The 24,284-nt window shown below is 35.0% G+C and overlaps 1 protein-coding gene across 1 annotated transcript; it reads left to right on the top strand.

Annotated features, from left to right (window-relative positions):
• The first annotated feature begins 16,476 nt into the window (after positions 1 to 16,476).
• On the top strand, positions 16,477 to 23,247 carry LOC128227349 (uncharacterized). The gene is made up of 8 exons (XM_052937785.1): positions 16,477 to 16,766; positions 17,339 to 17,574; positions 18,013 to 18,211; positions 18,464 to 18,568; positions 20,042 to 20,077; positions 20,320 to 20,436; positions 21,244 to 21,327; positions 21,621 to 23,247. Exons 1-8 carry the CDS (start codon positions 16,509 to 16,511, stop codon positions 21,882 to 21,884), a joined length of 1,299 nt encoding a protein of 432 aa, XP_052793745.1. The 5' UTR covers positions 16,477 to 16,508; the 3' UTR covers positions 21,885 to 23,247.
• The last annotated feature ends 1,037 nt before the right edge of the window (positions 23,248 to 24,284 follow it).

The following is a 24,284-nucleotide window of genomic DNA, read 5'->3' as shown; positions in this document are numbered from 1 at the left end:
ACAAACAATAAAACGTCGACTAAATACACAACTAGTCAACCATTGCCACAAAAACTCCTCTGCTATCTGACATTGACGCACAATCTCCTATGCTGTAAAACATTGCCACAGAAACCTCACTGCTATCAAACATTGCCACAGAAACTTCACTGCTATCAAATATTGCCACCGAACCTTCACTGCTATCAAACATTACCACATAAACTTCACTGCTATCAAACATTGCCACAGAAACTTCACTGCTATCAAACATTGCCACAGAAACTTCACTGCTATCAAACATTGCCACCGAACCTTCACTGCTATCAAACATTGCCACAGAAACTTATCTGCTATCAAACAATGCCACAGAAACTTCTCTGCTATCAAACACTGCCACAGAAACTTCACTACTATCAAACATTGCCACAGAAACTTTACTGCTATCAAACATTGCCACAGAAACTTCACTGCTATCAAACATTGCCACAGAAACTTTTCTGCTATCAAACATTGCCACAGCAGCTTCTCTGCTATTAAACATTGCCACAGCAGCTTCTCTGCTATCAAACATTGATACAGAAACTTCACTGCTATCAAACATTGACACAGAAACTTTACTGCTATCAAACATTGCCACAGAAACTTCACTGCTATCAAACATTGCCACAGAAACTTCACTGCTATCAAACATTGCCACAGAAACTTCACTGCTATCAAACATTGCCATAGAAACTTCTCTGCTATCAAACATTGCCACAGCAACTTCTCTGCTATCAAACATTGCCACAGAAACTTCACTGCTATCAAACATTGCCACAGAAACTTTACAGCTATCAAACATTGCCACAGAAACTTCACTGCTATCAAACATTGCTACAGAAACCCCTCTGCCAGCTAACATAGCCACAGAAACCTCTCTGCTATCAAACATTGACACAGAATATCCTCTTCTAGCTAAAATTGCCAAAGAAGCTAAGCTGCAATCAAATATTGCCAAAGAAACTCCTTTGCAATCTAACATTTACACCGAAACAACTTGCATTATTGCCATGGAAACTGCTATCAAACATTAATACAGAAATTCTTCTGCTATCTGTCTTCCGGGTCAAATTTTAAATGAGTGGCAATATTTCTCATTAACAGATGGTTGAGGTTGACAAATAAATTTCATCTAAAATGTCGAGGACCATTGTTAGGTAAATTGGTATGAAGAAACAATATTATACGCAATTGTATGTAAAAAAAATCGTAAAAGGATACTTTAACCAGTTTCATGAAATAAAGTTCAATTTTAAAGAAGCATTAGCTTCCAAAATTGAACACCTAAATAACTTTATTGTCTTTTAAAATAATTAACTAACTTAACATACATTGAAAACATGAATCCGAACTTTGATACTGATTTTTTCTCATCCAGTTAGTCTAGTACTTACAGTCATCTTATAGAAATCACTTCAATTTTTAATAAATACAAGTCCACAAAGGTAGGGGTGATATTTCAAGCTACTCTTTGTAATGCATGCGCAAAGTTTGCATGTCAGTCGTTAATTTTCGTTGTAATTAAACCTCTTCATTGTTTCGTAATTGGCGTTTTCAGTGTTGAGTCTGCGCATTTCGTCTAATTATGTTAGAATTGTATCAATAACTGACTTAAAAGTTACATTTTTCTTGTAGCTTAGTCTTTTTATATTTCTGGCAGTGTACACATCATAGCAATTTGTCAATTACTTTAGGAAATATTTGACATTGTTTAGGGAAACTGTGGTTTTGGGGATTTCCGTACACGAGAACCTTGTCTATCACATATATATTTTTTTTAAGTAATACTCCTAGAAAATTATTGAAATGTCATTTTATCAATTTTAATTATTTGTTGCTAATTTTAAATCAATATCGAAGGAATGAAGGGCCATATTTTAGTTATGAAGCTATGTGACGAAAACCTGTGACTTTAATAGCAATAAAAGTACTTGTTTATCATTTAACTTGATCTTAAAAATGTGATCCGAATGTTTTCTCAACTTCTTCGTTTTGGCGCCCTTCTTTGTAAGTTAGTTCGATTGTGTCAGACTGATGTTCACGGCGATATGACATGTGATTTCATCTCGGCGACTGTAGTCTGATCTACAAGGTCTTGTGTATACCGGAGGTGTAAGCGGCTTTCGGCGGCGCCTCACTTCTTGCCATACCTGGGCGCCGCAACACTCCTCGAAGTCAGTTTTCTGCACGAATCGGTTGCTTTTATCCCCAATAGTTAATAATATTATGTTTGTCTTTTTTGAGTTGCCTGAGAGAACTACGACCCTGCATTCGGTAGATTAATTTGCACACTTTCTTTCGGCATATTTTTCTTTAAAGATGCACTCTGACCCCCAGATAAGATTTACCACACTTAATACATGAAAACTATTTATAACTGATAACAAGATTGTAACCGTGTTTTTGATAGCCTAATACCTAGATTTTAATTAAAGTGAAACTCTTATTCAAAATCAATATATACACATGTATAATAAACATACATTTTGAGTGATAAATCTTTAACTACTTACTAAATAATGCATTTATGAAAGCTGTGTGAAGTTAGCTAAACATACGACATTGGACATTGGACATTCAAAATCGATTGTTGTGCTGGCACGGCATTGGACATTGGACATTCAAAAGTGAAAGTCGTGCTAGCACGACATTGGACATTGGACATTCAAAATCGAATGTTGTGCTGGCATGACATTGGACATTGGACATTCAAAAGTGAAAGTCGTGCTAGCACGACATTGGACATTGGACATTCAAAATCGAATGTTGTGCTGGCACGACATTGGACATTGGACATTCAAAATCGAATGTTGTGCTGGCACGACATTGGACATTGGACATTCAAAATCGAATGTTGTGCTGGCACGACATTGGACATTGGACATTCAAAATCGAATGTTGTGCTGGCACGACATTGGACATTCAAAAGTGAAAGTCGTGCTAGCACGACATTGGACATTGGACATTCAAAATCGAATGTTGTGCTGGCACGACATTGGACATTGGACATTTAAAAATGAAAGTCGTGCTAGCACGACATTGGACATTGGACATTCAAAATCGAATGTTGTGCTGGCATGACACTGGACATTGGACATTCAAAAGTGAAAGTCGTGCTAGCACGACATTGGACATTGGACATTCAAAATCGAATGTTGTGCTGGCACGACATTGGACATTGGACATTCAAAAATGAAAGTCGTGCTAGCACGACATTGGACATTGGACATTCAAAATCGAATGTTGTGCTGGCATGACACTGGACATTGGACATTCAAAAGTGAAAGTCGTGCTAGCACGACATTGGACATTGGACATTCAAAATCGAATGTTGTGCTGGCACGACATTGGACATTGGACATTCAAAAACGATTGTCGTGCCCGCACGACATTGGACATTGGACATTCATAACCGAATGTTGTGCTGGCATGACATTGGACATTGGAGATTCAAAAGTGAAAGTCGTGCTAGCACGACATTGGGCATTGGACATTCATAATCGAATGTTGTGCTGGCACGACATTGGACATTGGACATTCAAAAGTGAAAGTCGTGCTAGCACGACATTGGACATTGGACATTCGAAATCGAATGTTGTGCTGGCACGACATTGGACATTTGACATTCAAAAGTGAAAGTCGTGCTAGCACGACATTGGACATTGGACATTCAAAATCGAATGTTGTGCTGGCACGACATTGGACATTGGACATTCAAAATCGAATGTTGTGCTTGCACGACATTGGACATTGGACATTCAAAAGTGAAAGTCGTGCTAGCAGTTAGCACATTCAAATCAATGTATAACATGTTTTATGAATGAATGGGTTTTTTTACCGACTTTAAATTAATTTTGATGGTATGCAATATTCGGATTTTTTGTTTGTTTGAGATACTGTCTTGAAATTATTTAAAAGGGTCAGAGATTACAAAGCAATGAACCATTATAAAATTTATTAACACCAAGAGAGCATTGTCATGACGATTCCATCGCAATATTTGAAACTTAAGCATGATTCAGATTTATATGATGTCACATATGCAGAGAAAGATTCAAATGAATATACTTATGAATGGTCGGGGAATATATGTAGACGGATCTCCGTCCGTGCATGTTTTAGGATCACACTTATTATACATGTGTATTGTAATTATGAAATGCTCTTCATCAAGATTATTTCTAATAGGCTTGTAAAAAATATCGCTATGCAATTAAAGCATTAACCTTACAGAATTAAGAATGCGGCGACGAGCTTTATTTGTAGATAATGTAGCGATACAATTTGATTTTCTACTCGAAAGTTTCAAACTATTATTAGCTAATTCGGAATTCAAATTGCACCAAAAATAATTGGGTATATTTTATTTAATAATGCTAAAGAACGTGTCGCTGGTTGTCTTAAATAAATTACTGCAATGTACTTATTAACAGCCAAACAAGCGCTAGAACGCGTCGGCTGTTGTCTTTGTCCACCACCAACGCTTATACCTCCGCCACCACAACATCCCCTACTCCACCACACCCACTATACCGCAACACCCCATCCCCTCCTCCACCACCATCCCTATACCGCCACGACCACATCCAATACTCCACCACCACCCCTTATACCACAACACCGTCTCCCCGCCTCCACCACCACCTCTTATACCACCCCACATCCCCCATCCACCACTACCTCTTATACCGCAACACCCCCTCCCCTCCTCCACCACCACCTCTTACACCGCCGCCACCACACCCCCATCCACCACTACCTCTTATACCGCACCACCCCCTATCCCCTCCTCCACAACCACCTCTTATACCGCTGCCACCACACCCCCATCCACCACTACCTCTTAAACTGCACCACCCCCATCCCCTCCTCCGCAACCACCTCTTATAACGCCGCCACCACAACCCCATCCACCACTACCTCTTAAACTGCAACACCCCCATCCCCTCCTCCGCTACCACCTCTTATTCCGCCGCCACCACAACCCCATCCACCACTACCTCTTATTCCGCACCACCACATCCCCTCCTCCGCAATCACCTCTTATACCGCCACCATATCCTCCATCCACCACTACCTCTTACACCGCAACACCCCCTCCCCTCCTCCACCACCACCTCATATACCGCCGCCACCACCCCCCCCCCCCCATCCACTACCACCCCTTATACCGCAACACCCCATCCCCTCCTCCACCATCACCTCATATACCGCCGCCACTACACCCCATCCATAACTACCCCTTATACCGCACACCCCCTATCCCCTCCTCCACAACCACCTCTTATATCGCCGCCACTACACCCCCTCCCATCCACCACTACCTCTTAAACTGCACCACCCCATCCCCTCCTCCGCAACCACCTCTTATTCCGCCGCCACCACAACCCCATCCACCACTACCTCTTATTCTGCACCACCACATCCCCTCCTCCGCAACCACCTCTTATACCGCCACCATATACCCCATCCACCACTACCTCTTACACCGCAACACCCCCTCCCCTCCTCCACCACCACCTCTTATTCCGCCGCCACCACATACCCCCATCCACCACTACCTCTTATTCCGCACCACCTCATCCCCTCCTCCACAACCACCTCTTATATCGCCGCCACTACACCCCCCATCCACCACTACCTCTTAAACTGCACCACCCCATCCCCTCCTCCACAACCACCTCTTATTCCGCCGCCACCACATACCCCCATCCACCACCACCTCTTATACAGCACCGCCACATCCCCTCCTCCGCAACCACCTCTCATTCCGCCGCCACCACATACCCCCATCCACCACAACCTCTTATACCGCAAACACCATCTTGAACTATTGCAAAATGATTTTTTTTTTCTGGCGTTAAGTCAGCAGAAAAATTGTTCATTATTTGTGGGAAAATCATGACAAAGTGAAATATTTGTTCTGTAAATTTAAGAACATAGAGATAAAGCCGTGAACACGAGTCATTTTACATTTAACAAGTAAGTGAATTTCGTTGTCGACATCGTTTTAGATTTCCTTATTTTTCAAGCGCCTAGACGCCATGAATAGCCACTTGTATGATAAAGCTAAAAACTCGCGTTAGTAAACGCCAAGGGTCTCGCAGATTTTACCGGTTTAAACAATATTTGTTCGGTATCATCACGCCTAGCGTCTAGCTAACGAGCCTCGTCGTCTTACAGGCTTACATCGTATTCTGTCACCCTATAAGGGATCTGATGTTTACATATATTCATATTTCGAACACACACCAGTACCATGTCTCTAGCGGTGAAATGCCAGATAACATTGAATTAAAAGACCTTCATGAAAAAGGTCTTTGTACCTTTTAGAGGAGATCAGTCCTCTGTGTAATAGCAATCCCTTATGTTTTGAGCCAACAGTTTACAAACCGTTTAGTGTATTTAGAAATACATTCGGAGCTCCTCGGCCATTTTTTCAAAAAGAACCTCGGATGTATATGGACGGTTTACATACTTAAAAAGTGGTACGTTTAAGTCCGCTGCAAATAGATCGCGTAGTAATCTTATTTAGTAGTTAAAATTTATGACTTAACTCATGGGAATCGTAATTATGTTTGCAATAATACACTTCACTGGCAATCAATTTAAACTGAGAGCAATGAACACAACACTTAAACACTACATTTAATTAATGCTTTTATTCTAAAAAATACGGACTACTGCAACAGATGTACCGGCATACATCCGAGGTTGTTTTTGAAAAAATGGCCGAGGAATTCCGAATGTTTAGAAATAGTGTATCGACATGTACACTTATCATTCGGAACTCATCGGCTTACCGATAACATCCACGGATGTGTATGGACAATATTTGAAATCGGTACAAGTAGATCGCGTAGTATTTTAATTCAGCAGTTAACCTAAATGACTAAACAAAACAAAGGTTCAATTATGGCAGAAATGGTCAACATTAAAGAAAATAGTTTTTGTTTGTTGTTTAGATGATGTATGCGATATTGAATGGCCAATATTTCCATACTGAAATAAGTTAACTTAACGTATTTTTAAGTTCAAATTATGTTAGAATTCGAAGTAACCTATATGTAAGAACTAAGAAATGAAATTAAAACACAATTAGTTGTGTACAAAAGTTTGAAGTAATCAATTTATAATAATTGTGTAGTGCGTTCAAAACAATTTCATTTCTATTCACACTATTTAATCAGTCTGTAAATGCGTTTTAGTTAAGAAATAGATAATTACCATTGCAAACTTAAAACAGATGATGAATTATATACTTAGATATTGTTTTTTAAACATGTATTCTAATGTTATTAATTGTATCATCCTTAATCACTCGTATATCATTCAGATGCTTGAAACACAGTTGTTACTTCAAGACACGAACTTCAGATGTGCATTTCGCCCTATATATCTTAAATAATTAATGACGAAAAACTAACAATAGTGTTTTCTTTAAATTATAAGGCATGGCAACCGTTTTTGTATTCTGACGTCTCAAGAGGGTTACAGTTGTAACATATCATTTTCAGGTTAATATTCTAACACCTCAAGTTTGCCTTTCACCAAACTGATGCCTTGTTTCAAACTTGAAAATAAAATGTTAAATGGTCTATTATATCTTTAGTTTGTATTTAACATGTTTGAAATCTCCTCCATTCCTTTATTAACTAGTATTTTATTGAGATGCTTGATCCACTTTTGTAACTTAAGGGTTATAAGCTTTTATTAAAAATAATGAATGTAAAAAGACTGAGTTTTTTTCAAAAAACCGACATACATGTAGTATTTTTTTGAATTTAACGATACCCGTTTCTATGGAAACAGCACTCCCTTAGCATGACACTCTTATTCAAAATGAATTCATTTACATGTATAACAATCTTACATTTTATATGATAAACCTTTAACTGTTATCTAAATAATGCACTTACGCAAAATATTAAATACTGATAACAAGATTGTAACCGTGTATTTAATATTTGAAAACGCAAAAATATTAAATAATTAGTGAATGTTAAAATATTCACTGTGATGAGCTATCATCTCATAAGGTAAAATACCATGTTTTCTTAACCTTTCTTTCAAATTAATATCGGTATTCTTCATAAGAATCATTGTTCTTGAAATTTATTCATCGTTTTGGTACATTTAAACAAAAAGGATTAAATGTGGTAAATGTTATTTTGGAGTACAAGTGCATCTTTAATTAAACTTATATAACCTTTTTCAATTTCAATTCCATTCTTTGGCAACATTTTCCATTTCAAAAGTTTAGTTTTTTTCAATGGATTTTAATGTAGGTCGTAAAGTTGATATTTTTACTCCTAAGTTAGCAGTATAAATATGAAATTGATATTTCTACTGTTGTTATTTCACTGATAAAACTCCATATTTCATCGAAAAGCATGAACGAAAACGTGTTCTTCATATGGTTAGGTGAAAATAAATTCAATGCAATATTGAACATAAAAATAAAATGAGAAACAAACGTACGAATTCCTGGAATATTAACAATAAACCCATTTTATTCAATTTAAAATGTTACCAATCATGCCGAACGATATACTTTTCCTATAAATAGAAAATTTAGGCATTTTAATATTACGCATGTGTTATACAGGAACATACGTAATATTAATCCGGAAATGGTGTGTAACATGTTATAATAATGTGCATGTTTTTCATTTTCGTAAACATTCAATCTTTCCACGAAAAATTCTCTATTCTTCAACTCATAACGAGAGATAACTGCACAAAACGTATTATTATTAATTATAACTTTATAAATGTTAATCATCAAACCGATTTGAAATATCGCTTTCCTACCGCTACATTTACTATGGATAATTGTATTTCAAACCAAATTAGTACCATATATGTATAATTCGATCGATCATAAACGTACATCAGTGGACTTTATTCATATAGAATTATTCGCCTATAACGACCAATCAACGTTGGCGTTACAAAATAAGTTAGACTCAAAAACTATGATGTCCAGATTCAAAAAATGTGTACATTGGTTAGGTAAAACTTATGACAACGAAAACGACAGCTATTGGCTGGCACAATAAAAATGGCCGCCTACATTGTCCTCATATTATAGGACAATTCGTATTGCTCCGTTGTGCCGTGAAAACTGATTGACCTCTATTGGAGAGTATATATTGGAACATCGCTCCGGAATAACAAGATATATTGTGGAAAAAAGTGTATGCTATATTCTGAGCATTTGGAAAAATAACCAATTCGTTCTACAGCGACGATACACTTATGTATGGTCATTTTATGAAGAGAAACATCTGTACAAACAATGGAGAGGAAGAACAAAGTCATTTGTTTGCTGTTTATGTATGTATATGTAACACAGATAACGAAGTGCTTTGCTCAAACAGATGAGATGGACTTTCAAGATTTGATCAACTTTAATGATTCACTATACACGATAATGGCTTATTGTCCATTTACTAGAAGTTGCATCAACAAGACTGAGCATTACAATGAAATTCTGGAACAATCCTTTATAGACGGCAAATGTTGCGTGCCATGTGACTGCAGTGACTCGTGCTTTCTGAAAGGAAACTGTTGTCATGACAAAGAGGTAACCGGAAACGAAACTTTTCTTCATAGCAACTTGACCAACAACCGTTCGTGTGTCCGTACTTTTAACGACATCAATCCATTTTCGAGCTCGGTAAGCCCATTCTTCAACACGTCGTATTTATTACATCAATATTGTCTCGAGGAAGGCACAGATGCTGCCAGGAAATGCTTGGATCCGAATGGAACAAAAATGGACGAAACGAGCCCTGTCTACATCAAACGAACGGGACTTAATTACCGAAATATATTTTGTTTGGAGTGTATCGGAGAAAACTCCACCAATGCGGAATATTGGCCTGCAAAAATACACTGTACGAACACTTATGATCCATTTCTTTTAAGAAATCTTCTAAGTTTGAATCGAGAGGAAGCGAACGAAAATTTTCTACAGCAGGCACTGGAAATAGGTTGCGTAATAAATTATGATCCTATACATCCACAGACAGCTGATTGGTGCGTTCACCCTAATGACGTCATTTCCAGCTGTAATCCTCTATATGATATGACATCGCTATGGTACAATGAGACAAAACGGCTCTGTGAATCCGACTCGTCTGACGACATCCATTACGTGCCGATAGTAATGGATGAACAGATCTTCAAGAACATTTACTGTGCTGCTTGTAATACCTTGGCAACATCACCTCTCCTTACGGAGACGGATAACTGTTCCACAAACGTATTTAATTTCGAAGATGGTTCCTTCGTTTCTCTTCTCAATAGCAACGCGTACTTGGTTCCAATAGAGGATGTCACTGACTCAAACTGCTACGTTGAATTTGAAGCTCAAGAAGAGGTACGTTTGTCTTTTACGGTAGAAACTATAGATAAAGAAACAACTGATGTAATTTTTTTATAAAACTTGTTAATTCAATCTGGTTTTTTGTTTGTTGTGTTTTGAGGGGGTGGTGGAGCGGGTGTGTGTGTGTGGGGGGGGGGGGGGGGGGCTTGGTTAGTCCAAATGTTCATTGTTGGTCAAAATAATGACAATTGATCAATTAAATTGCGTGCACGTACAAACACTCCAAAAGATAACCCATGGAACACTTTTTTTTTATTTTTATAACAATCCGAAATACAAGAAGTCATATGCGCCAAGGCCGGTTATCGAACCCGAAACTACTTGGTGAGAACCGCGTGCGCTAGTTACTACGCTGGACAACAACAATAATTTCGACTTATGATTGAAGTTGCAATTAAGACAGATATGCATTCGAAACTAGCTATGTCGATCCCTCTTAATTTATTATCTTGAAATACCAAACTTTTTCGAATGTGTTGTGTAAAGTAATACATTTGTGGTATTTTTATTGTTTCGAATGTTCGTTACCTCGAAGTATTTCCCGAGGTCCAAAAGACTTCGACATAGCGAGTTTTGACAGTAATTTATTAACATTAAATTCTGTATTTCTTTTTGCAGAATGTGTGCGTATACGATTCTTGCCCATTGACCGATTTACGTGTTGCCGAACGATGTTTGCCGTTAATGACAAAGATACAGGGATTCTGCCTCGACTACCGTCTAACAATCAGCTTCCCATTAAAAGAGGGACAGGTACCTTTGAACGAACAACTCAAAGAAGAATTATTTCATGGTGCTCTTTCCGACATCGAGGGGGAGACCATTGAAAATAACCTCATTTACGATAAAGTTGAGAATACTTCATTTTCCAAAGAAGGCACTTTTGACATGTCAATGATTTTACTGAGGAAAATTAATGACATAGGTGAGGTGAAGTATTTGTACGACAATTTTATGAGAAAGTTAGACCAATTCAACGCCAAGATAGCGGGTAGTAATGTCAATTACAATACTAAGCTAAGTCCTTTAGGTTTCGAGCCAATAACTGGTGAATTCAAAGATATGGCTGTGTTCTCAAACCACGACAAAGAGCATGCATATTCGTGTAACATAGTTTACGCTATGGCGAAAATTCAAACTTGTCCTGCGGTCGAAACATCCTCCTTTACACCACTCGAGGAGAAAAAAATACAGGTATGGTATGTTTGTTAACACCGTATTTTTCGTAAAATTTGTCTAAATTGACGTGAGATATTAAAACCTTACCCAGCTGTACTTTCACGATTTCTGTATTGTAAATTTGATTATATTTTTTCAAATCACTTAAAAGGGGATATGTTACATTATCAAATTAGCAAACTGTAAATACAGTCGAACCTTATTTGCTCCAACTCGCATAGCTCAAATTCCTCGTTGGCTCGAACTGGAGTTCGGGCCAACGGGGTCCGACTGTACATTAAAAGTAAGGTGTGTTTATTAAAGAAATGCATTATTTATCCTTTGTGATCAACAGGTTGGCCAGCTTGTCTTCGAGGCGTACGAGTACGTGTTGATAACGGCCAACGACGGGCGGAGTGACGTTGTCCACATCTGCAAAGACACGTTTGACTTGAAGTTGTACTTGTCTGAGAAAGCGGCCAACGCCGGTTGTAGTCTGAACTTTGAACATCTTGTCATACGAAACGTGATTTTGATATTTTTCTGTATGTTTACACCGACCCTGATCTCTTTGTATAATGGATAATAGAGACATTCGGAGCTCCTCGGCCATTTTTATCGAAAACAACCTCGGATATATGCCGGAAGATCAGTAGAAGTAGTTCGTAAATTTTTGAATCATATCATTAATTAAATGTACTGTAGTGTTTTAGCTTGTATTTGTTGATCTTAAAGTTTAAAATTAAGTTTCAATTGATTGCCAGTGAAGTGTGTTATTGCAAACATAATACGATTCTCAAGAGTTAAGTCATTACGTTTAACTGCTAAATTAAATTACTTCGCGATCTACTTGCAGCGGACTGAGATTGTACCGATTTCTGACAGTGTAAACCGTCCATATTTATTCGAGGTTGTTTTCGATAAAAATGGTCGCCGAGTTCCGAATTACAATGATAAGTGATCGTTAAATAATCGTTTTCTGGTTCACGTACGCCCGGCATTTACATATATATGAGGCACCTATCGTACTATAGCTTTTTCAAAATAATATATCTGGGTAGGTATACAGTCAAAACACGCTATATCGAAGTCGCTGGGACTTCGATATATACTTCGAGATAATTCGACATAGTCGAAATGCAAAACATGTCTTGCTTTACCCAACACATTCGAATATAGCTCTACATAACCAGAACATCGAGATGACAGAGTTCGACATAGCGAGTTTCAACTGTACTATCTATTTTGAAAATTGATTACAAGTGAAATGAAATACGATCTTACACTACAATAAACAAAGTTTCTGTTTCTTTTATGCTTATTTTCGGAGTTTTATAATATACTAATTTATTTTCTTAATTACATCCTTTTTTAAAATAGTATTATTTACGCCGCTACCCGTGGAACACCCCTCATGCAAAGTCATAGCTGATGACGAAGCAGTCAAATTTCTATTTCCGGTTTGTTGAGAAAAAGTTCTCTGATACTTTTTTATCGTTTATTATTTGCTCGTTTTAGTGCAAATGTTTGATGAACATTAATCAATGTTGTTTTATTAGTGCTTTTTGTTCCCAAAATATAACAAAACACGTTTATATTAAGTAGGGCATGAATACATAACCAGATTACTTCGCCGCCATTTTTTGAATGGAAATTTGAAGGTCTTTTTATGTTCGAGCAGTTGTTTTCGTCCTTGATTTTTTTGGTATGAAAGATACTGTTAAAACATTCAGCTTCAAAGTTCAAGAAAATGTTTGAAATACGGGATAACAGGGTGTGTTTTTTTCGAATGAAGGGTAAATTATTTATTTCCAGATGAATCTTTATAAACGAATGTTACCTTTGTTTAAATTTCAAAGTTATTTTAGGGCAACATTTTCTGTTTCAAATTAATGTCTTTCGTTTTGTTCAAGGGGAAGAAACTATAATGGGTTTTAAAAATAGTTCTAAAATTTGATATTTTTACTCCTTATTTTGCAGTGAAAATATCAAATTGATATTTTCACTGTTGTTATTTCACTGATAATGATATTTCATCGAAAAGCATGAGAGAAAATGTATTATTTTATGTATGGTGTATATTATATATTGGTGAATAAGTGAAATATCAAAAAAAAAAAAAACAAGACGCTCGATGGGACATGTTTTAAAGGTCATTGCTTCTTTCAAGATAAATAAAATGCGATCTGTAAACTTCCATTCTCGAAATTTTACAATAATACCAAGTTCTGCTTGTCGCGATTTATACTAAAAAGCCAACGTATTTTGTTGTATAACTTTTAAAGCGAACCCCTAATTGACTGAAATTTGTCAAAACTTGTCTCGTTGTATATGGCAAATGGAGTCTAAAAGTTTTTAACCTGTCAGAAAAGTCGGCTCTGAAAAAAAAAGTTCCTATTGTAAATCCGACTTTCCTTGCAGATTAAACCAAACAGAAATAAATCGGTGTGTGCTCTTGATTAAATCCTTCCAGAATATTTTATTTTTCAAATTTTGACTTTTTGGCTGAAAAATATGCTTTATTAAAATCGACTGATAGCTGAAAACTCCGAATTTCAAAATGCATATGAACAATATTAACATTAACCGCTTCAAAGATACCACACGTAATATAATTGTTTGATTTACTAAAAAGGTTGAATAAATGTTGAAAACAATGGTTCTTATGAAAGCTACAGAGTTTAATTTGAAAGAAATGTGCAGAAAACATGGTATTTCTACCTTACGATACTATAGTATATCACAGTTAATCTTTTAGCACCCACCAATCATTTAATATTTTTGCTTTTAGCTTTAAAATACACGGTTAGAATCTTATTATTAATAACTAATATTTTCCATTAATGCATTATTTAGTAAGTAGTAAAGGTTTATAACTCGAAATTGATGATTATTCTACATGTGTATGTATTGATTTTGAATAAGAGTGTCACTTTAAAGATTACAGAGTATGTGCCTTTGACAATTATTGTTCAACATAGAATTATCTAGATGACTGATTTGTTATACATGAGTATTTAAGCACTTTAATTGATTGATTTATCATTTGGGTTCATACATCAAAAGTATTTGTTCGCAATGTCTTTATCGATTAAGCAAAATTTTCCCGCCACAAATTTTATGTATAATCTAATAATCGTCCTAGGTAGATAAAAAAGGAACGTTTAGCTAATACATTTCGTTTTAATTTTTGATAATGTTGTTTTTATTTGTTCCAAGTTTTAGTACAATGATGCTTTTTATTATGAAACTCTATGATCACACAGTCTTAAACCTTTTATTTTTTAAGGCAGACTGTGTGTGATGCTCATAGTTTCAAACAATAACTGCATCGTATCTTTGAAAAGGTTTTGCATTAGGTACTCTGAATTGTATTCCTCCGTCTGCAGATAAGGTTGGGATCCCTAATCATTGAAGTACTTGAGGTCTACCTATTATTTTATTATTATTTGTTGTATAATTAAGTTTCCTCAAGTTAATGCATACTTTGATAAGATTTACCTTTCTACTTTATTCAGGGTTGTTGGGATAAGAGTGAGGTTTTTGCGCACTGGTTTAAACCCCCAGTAAATTTACATTTTACTGACCGTTCCAAGGCGGTACCTAACAATTCTTGATAAACATACCTAGTTTTATATAGTATATGTGTCATGTGATGTTTGTGATTTTTTGTTTTTATGTTCTTTGACTTAGGCGTTTATCCTATGACATTAAACGGCAGTTATGTTAAAAGTTTTGGCTACAGAGCTTGTTTCTGTAGTTTTTAATATAAATATAAGTAATTTCTGATTGGCAAATGATTGTTTTCCCAATTCAGGGCTAAGTCAATTAACCTTTTAACATAAACTTATTTTATTCTCGAGTTCGTATTCAATGTAACATACTTACAGAGAAAAGCTACGTATATTTTTTGTTCGCCTTTACAACGCATACTAATATTAATAAAGGATATATTAGAATTCTAGAATATTAACACATAGTATGAACTCGTTAAATAAAATTGTGTATTATATGACGACTCATGACATATTCTATACATGTTTAATTATGGAAAACTGGTTGTGTGTATTAATAGGATAAAAATAAATCATACGCCTATAAAGAGATGTGTTTTTCTTTCTTATTTATATTGGTTTACATATGTATTTTATCTAAACAAACCAATTTGTTCATGTTATTTTTTGTCGTCCAGCTATACTAAGCCAAGTCAGTGAGACAAGGAATCTTTACATTTATAAATTGTATTATCAAGTATAAACTCAAGAATGTACTTCAATTATTATTAAATAGTTTAATAAGAATGTCATACGAGAGAAACTAGTCTGAAAGTGTAACTCCTTTTTTACATCTGAAGAAAACCAAAACTAGTAATTCTAACTAAATATTTTACAAGCCCGAAATTGGATCGCAATTTGCATGTAATGTATATACTATATTTGTATTAAATATACACTATGTATACCGGGGATAGCGGGTGGAATGGGCCGTGTTTTTACCTTCCAGGTGGCCCCGCAGTAGTTAACAATGCGCTATGAAAAGTAAGTGTAATGTGCTTTTTTTAATTCTTAGCGTGAACTGTGGCTGTTCAATGTATTTACAAGTCCAGTCGAGTGGTATGCTAGTGCTTTCCATAACACTGTATTATCAAGATTAAATCATCTCTATGGCAGTAGTTTTATATCATTTAGGTGCAAGATGGCTGCTATATTTTGACAGCATGACAGCATGAAATTAAATGAAAGTGTTGAAACAGTCCATTTAAACCTCCAAACAGGACAACAAATAATGAAAATGAGATCTAAGATATGAATTTAATCAATAATCAGCCACTTAACTTACATTTCATTTATTTTCCTGTAATGCGTTCGAAGTTTGATATCAGTTTCCATTTTTAGTGACAAGAATGAAGTAACATTGGAATGCGAAGTTAAACAGTATGTACTTAATTGTGTATATAAAATCAAAGCTGTTGAACCTTTTAAGAATGGGAACATACTTTAGTGCTCAGACAACTGAATCAACGTTTTACACTAGTGAACAAAGTCAGGCAGAAGTGTTGTCAGAACTTGAAGACAAGTTATATGTATGGAATGAAAAAATAAAAGCAATCAGGTGGAAGATCAAACATTCAGAATGTATCAGAGAAATCTTGCCGAGTGAAATAAGAGCAGCGTCAGAATATCTTCGAACCAAGGTCAAGTATGACATGTCAAATATTATTAAGATTTGTTCGTTACTTAACGCTTTCACATATGAATTACACACTTATGATATCAATCATGTCTTTAATGTCCGGGTAGAAAACCCCGAGAACACGTAGGCCGATTACGAGAATGGCTGGTTTCCCGTTCAAGTAACGTACCCAAAGGATTTATTGCTCAATCAGGATTGGAAATATGTGATTTTTGGACATACTTTCGTGTAAAATTTTACGTAGAAAAACCATAATAATTTTACTAAATTGATCGTCCAGATCGGTTATGAATTTTCAACAACAATTTACCATTTACATAACTGGAAATCGTCATGGACTTAGTTTCAAATTATAATATTATCCTGCTTATTTTTTATCTTCGATACATAAAAAAAAATTCTGAAAAATTCTCAACAAATCTTGATAAATACATGCTATATCATATGACAAATTTAAGTTCATCATACATATAAAACTAGATAATTGAACAAATAACAGTCCAATTGAAATAAACACTTACAATGAAGTACTTATACATATATATACATATCACACATAATGAATATTAATAGCTGATTGAAGTACAAGGAGTCGGATACAATGCACATCAAGCGAAGTCTGATCATGAAAACAATCGACCACCATCCGTCTCTGAACCCGGACAAGAAAAGAAGAACAAATATAACCCCGTACAGACAAACTCATACGAAGAGCTTCAGAATTGTCTGGTCAATGCGTTGGAACACAATGCCCGCCTCGAGGAATCAAACAAACGGCTTTTGGCACAACTCGAAGAGCTTTCACTTAGGTAATGATTTCAAATATTGGGATCATATTTTTCCTTTTTTCATAAAAAAAATAATGAGATCTTACTAGTTTACGTATATCAAATTAGTCAATAAACAGTTTCAAAACTGTACATAAATAATAAAGATGGTAAAATAACTTTTGTCACACCCATCGTATGTTGTTGTTGTTTATTGTTTGTCTTATAAAAATGAAAATATGTATTAATTTATCAAAGTTAACATTAACTCTGTCTCTACTTTTTTTTACCATTAATTTTGTTTCCGGGAGATAAAAAAGATGCATTGCCTAGCCCCAGGTGTCAGGGCCATCCTTAAATGATTAGCGTATGGGCTTGTCCCTGTATCTTCCATCAAATTACAACGCAATCATTGAAGCTTGACAAACACAAAGCAAGATACTTACTCGTATTCATTACTAGATTTCTTTTTTACATCAGACTGAGCCGACTGGCAGGTGAAAGACTGACTGATGGAAACCCTAACATCACCGATCTAAGTGATCGCAACAGACCAACAAAGCTTGGAGAGGTGTACAGTGAATTGTACGACAACGAATGGACAAACGCTTTTGACGGATTGATTAGATCGGGTTACGACGAGTTGGAGGCAATTCAAACTTTAAAGCTTACACTGCTGGTGGGTACAAAATGTGACGAATATTTCCTTAGTATTTTGACAAACATCAGTCATATACTTATTATTATTTACGGAAGTATGCGTTCATTCCTTCTTTCATATCTTACTTGAACATTTTTCAAAAATACTCCACGAACTTCTGGTAATTTTATGGAAATGATATCATTTTGATTATTAATCACTTTAATTTATATAAGATCTCTATCCTTAAAAAGCGCAGAATATACATCACATTATTTTATCATATTTTAGAACATATACGACTTTTGTGGAAAAAAGGCGGAAACAATGCTGACTCAGACAGAAGAAGCTGTAAATTGTTTATTTAAGGAGTATAAAATGCTGACAGGGAAAAAGGTAGAGCCTCTTTCATAAAACCTTTTTTATACATACTCAGTTTATAAATTTCTTAAAGGTTTTTAACACACGTAACTTAACGATAACATTAGAAAATACCTAGAAAAACACATATAATAGGTCCAGAAGAGGCAAGGCACGCTCAACTATAGAATAATAAAATTATGTAAAACTTGAATCTGACAATATAGAACACAGATTCATAGATTAAGCATCATGTTGAGCATTTGATTTCTGTTAAGGGCTTTACCATTAGAACGAAATAAACAGAAAGATTACAAAAATTCTTTCGAATTTATCTCGTTATGCTTTGTTCTTAAAAAATGGTAAATATGAACTCGTTCAAACTGCACACTCCAAATGCCCGTGCAAACATTCTCCACAAAATAACATAAAAACAAGCACATGTGTGTTTACATTGTCAACATTGAAAATGTACAAACGTGGTTATTTAAGGTTACACACCACCATTGTTATTCCCTATATAATTCAATGTGAAATTATTATTTTTAGACAACATTTAAAGGCATTTCGAGCGAATGCAGACTATGATAAACATATATATTCTTAAAGTACAAGCTTTAAATTACCTTTTTAAGCCAATAAAAAGGGGGGTCAAGTGATACCTAAGAAAAATCTTTCCACTTGAAAAACAAACTCTAAAAATTGCACAGTCCGCCATGACAGTTCTTCCAAAATGACCTTTCAACTATAGGGCAGCAGTTTATGCTTAAATCTCTATTCTAAATGACAAATCAAGCAATAATAGATACTCTAGGTATACAAGTTTCAGGAATAATGATATGTTTGATGTACAGTGTATTGAGAATGTGTAAACATGTCTATCAGTCATAAAAACATTATTTTTTTATTGAGAGTTTTCCACAACGGAAGTACATATGACGCAATGGTGACGTCTCACCTTAAGTGTGTGTTTCATGTATTGAGGTGAGTCTAAAGTAAAGACTACCTGAGGCAAGTCTTTGTTACTTTCAAGAATTGTATAACTAATTTTACAAAACATGCCATAGATAATTTCGTTTGAATGCACTTTTGTAGAATTGCATTTTATGCTTAAAGTGCAACTCTTATTCAAAATCAAAACATACACCTGTATAACAAACTTACATTTTGAGAGATAAACCTTTAACTACTCACTAAGTAATGCATTTGAGGAAAATATTAATTCCTGATAACAAGATTGTAACCGTGTATTAAATAGCTGAAACGCATAAGTATTAAACGATTGGTGAATGCTAAAAGATTTACTGTGATTCTACAGAAATTTGAAAATATTTTTGCGCTTTCATTGGATAATGTAAAATATTATTTTCTTATCGTATCACACACTTAGATATACATAACCTTTTAAATATTCAAAAACAATATTTGTCATTTTATCACCACATTAAGAGCATAAGAACGTCTTATTCCTATACCTTTGTTGCACTAAGTCTCTTATTTAATTTTAAGAATGCACGACCACATCTAACAGTTACAAGGAATCAGGTAAGTGAAATATACATTTTACTCAAACCTGCATTTTTAGGACGTTACATCGTTACGTGATATTTGAAACTCCGAACATTTATATACAGTTGAACACATACGGTTTCAATGATTTCATATTTTACAAATTGTTTTAATTCCTTTATTCAAAGGATTGTTTCACGTGTTTCTATATCCTCGTATAAATGTTTACATTTTTCTTCATCCTCGCGATTCATGTCAAAGTTCTTTTTGTCTTTCAGTCCCGGGAAATACGGCGATCTTTAAATAAATTGATGCAGGAATATCTCCTCCAATCAAAGTGGAAACCAAAGACTCCTGTTTCTGCAGATCGCAAACACGAACCTACATACGATGTGGTATATTAAATTGAACGAACTTACTTTATCAATGTTGAGTAACACCATGAAGTACCGTTACCTTTTAAGCCGGAATCTCACAAAACTATTAATTATATTACGTTTTAAACAACACAAACATTAAACAATATGGTCCCGCTTTGAAGATTGTAGTATATTTTCAGACAATTGGAAAATAGCTTCATTAACACTGGCTTCTTTTAAAATTATCCAAGAGGAATATATGGCTGTGATAGCTGAGGCCAATACTTAATATTGTAACATAGAAAGTTTTTCCTTGATGACATTTACGTGAGATTGCATAAAGTTCCTGCCACTGTCAGATTTTACCTCATCAGGGGCGTAGCTTCCTATAGGCAGTGTAGGCCGCGGCCAACACAATTTTCAGAAAAAAAAATAATAAAAAAATGCCAAATCTGCAATTAAAACTTCATTAATATATCGGAAACCAGGGATTTCAAATCTATCGTTTTCCTTTTTACTAAAATACACATTCATACGACATTAATGTTACGTATATAATTTGTCGAAATTTGGATACCAGTAGTCTGCGCTTTGACGCTGTTCATTACATAAAACATTTATTTAAGGTAAAACATATTGATATCGTTACTCTCATCAATGTTTTTACAACAAAGAAATATACGCTAAAACGCACCCAAGACCACCTAGCTAAAACGAAATCCCGGGTATGCATGCCCTCGTGACCCCCCCCCCTCCTCAGAAAGTGGCCTACACATATACTTTCGTCAAGCTACGCCCCTGGTCATCGACAATATACAGTGTAAAAGTTATTTTCTTTTGCAGAAAATTCAGCCTGTTTATGTTACGGACAAATTGAAGAAACTTCAAAAGGAGATGTCGGAATCAATGGTGCCAGTTGTCCAAATGGTAGCATAAAACCACTATTGTTATATTTATTATATCTATCTAAATTTAATTTTCAAAATCAATTAAACCGAATAGATTACATAAACATTAGTACGAAGAAAGAAGGAAAAAAATAAGTTGTACTTCAAATGTGTCTGCATTTCAGGGTATTTGCTACATAAATTGCGTTTGAAAATTTGGTTTTAGAGTTTAAAACCCGAGAGCAAATCTCGTGACCAAATCACAGCATACGTCCTTAAGCACACTGTGTACACTAGTTGGTATGAGGCTTTATGTAGTTCATATCACTGCAGGCTTATTTGGAGGCAAGTTGGGATTCAGGCTGTGTTGAAGATTTGAAACCCTTCATCATCAAATGTATCTACGTTTGCTGGATGATGGTTGTGCAAAATCCACAGATGTGTTTTTTCGTGCCTAAATCTGGAACCGACGTCAACACAAGCATGTTTAAAACGTACACAAGAAGTGGAAAGGCTGTTGATTTCATCGTTTGGCCAGTTATGATGCTGCATGAAAAAGGCTCCGTTGTATGCAAGGGTGTTTTGCAACCAAAGTAAACCATGATTAACATTACTACGGACAAAAGAATGTCTGCCTTCACAATATTCATGTTGTAAACTAAACATAGACACGTAGTAACTTAGAGGCAAAATGTACAATCAATGCTAAATAGTATATGCTCTGCTTGTATTATAAATCGTGCATCATTATTACTAAAACCTTATAAGACAATTGGAGTCTTGAATTTTACAAACCTGGACCAGTATTTAAACGTTAGAAGATTCTGATACGCAGTACAGCTCAGTAATTATTACCCTAGCTGATTAAGGATTTTAGTCACTATCTATATCAATTTGCCAATAATGATTTTTTTTACAATTATACGTTTTTAAAACATGTATTGAGTTAACCAAGTTGTCTTCACATGATTTAAACATTAACAATCTAAAAACAAATTGAAACACTTCAGTATGTGTTCATATATATGTTTTTATTGATCAGATGTGACTTTTAATATTTATATGAAAAGCTACAGAAACAAGCCCAAAGGTTGAAACATAAACCCCGTTTTATGGCACATGGTAAACGCCAAAGACATAGAAAACACACTAAGAAACAACCACAAACACGGAAAATCAGCATAGAACTCCACAAACAACACAGTGCATATATCATATATGAAAACTAGGTGTGTTAATCAAGGATTGTTAGGTATCGCCTTGAAACGGTCAGTAAAATTAACTTTCTAGGGGTTTAAACCAATTTACACGTTATTTCCGCCAATGAATCCAGTGTTTTCATGTTAGATTATTAATAATTCATTTGGATGGACAATAAAAAATCAGGACTTTTTGGGGAAGTATAGCAGTTCTCATTTTTATTTCGCATACTTCAGGTAAAGAATATTTATATCTTATTCTTAAAAGATTGATGTTAACCACCGTTGATGTAATTTTATTCATATTTATATCATAAGTCTGCTTGCTTGCTGGAAGTATTTTGTTTTCTCAAGGGATAAAGTGATACCTTAAATACGTCAAAGTTTTGTTAAAGAGAAATATGGCTTAGAAAAGATTGATAACTCATAGGCTATATCATTTAAATCAATCAACCCCTTTGTAATATATATCCAACAGTTTGATGAAAGGTAAATTAAGTAATAAGATTTTTTCATTAACAAGAACACTAAAATGCACTTATCATTTAACCGGACCATGTATAAAGATAAATTAAACATATCATAGCTTAGTTATTAGAATAGTGTGCACAATAAAGGAAAACTAGACAGACTCATATAGACAGTGACTAGGTGCTTAAATGACCCTTCATTGGATTTGAATGTCTTAAAACAATGCCTTTGTAGAGTGTTGGCCACTGTTTGCCCCTGAAAATAACATTGTATTATTGATAAATAACCAGCGAAATAATATTTAATGAATGATTTAACACGGTATCAACTTTTAACAAATTCCTTTAAAAATCATTTAAATACTTTTCAACTATAGTTTCAACTTTGAATTTTCTTAATCAGTGTTGAATACTTTAATTTTAAAACTGTTTGATAAATGCTTTTCTTTAGAACGAACTTTTCAATTCGATTTATTATGTACGTTATGTTTGCCAGAAATCAGTTATTTTTTATAAATATATTGTTGTTATAGAAACCGATATGATACATTTGCCCGTTTTAAAAATCATAGAAAAGACAAATGGGATATTTTTCGCGGTCATTGCGTCGAAAATGACATCAAATCGCCAAGTCGGCTAATGTTTAATAGCCCCAGTGTTTTCATGTTAGATTATTAATAATTCATTTGTATGAACAATAAAAAGTCAAAACTTTTTGAGGAAGCATAGCAGTTCTCAACTCAACTCAACTCATCTTTATTTCCACCATTAGCGGTGATATTCATATTATGTACAAATAGTAACTATGAAGGCATGATATCTATATACATGATATATGTACATACACAATAATTAGCATATTATATCAACATGCATATTGAAATTGTGTTTGTATCCTTTGCATCAAACTTTAAGGTATAAGTCTTGTATCGAACACAATTATGCACTATTCACGAGACAGTTATAAATAAATACAAACGATCGTCTCAAGAATTGTTTTCGCACTGCTTTGTAATTCTGTACACTTAGTTCTGCCCCAAGAAGTGCTAAGAAAAACATATCGCTATCCATTGACAACAGTTCTTGCGCAAGGCCCATGTCCATTTCCATGACGTCAGTGATTAGACGCCACCTTTCACGCTCATGTTTGGTACACCCGTGAATGATGTGTATATCCAAATTGTCAGTAACTGTTTGACATCCATGACATCGTTGTGGCAATTGTGGTGGCCTTTTGCACCACAGTTTTGCAATAAACATGCAAATATGTTTATAACAGTTTAAGTCAAATATATCATACACTGTTGCTCTACTTACACGCGGTTGCA

Source organism: Mya arenaria, chromosome 3 (assembly GCF_026914265.1).
Source record: "Mya arenaria isolate MELC-2E11 chromosome 3, ASM2691426v1".
NCBI lineage: Eukaryota > Metazoa > Mollusca > Bivalvia > Myida > Myidae > Mya > Mya arenaria.
This window is presented reverse-complemented; position numbering and strand designations above follow the sequence as displayed.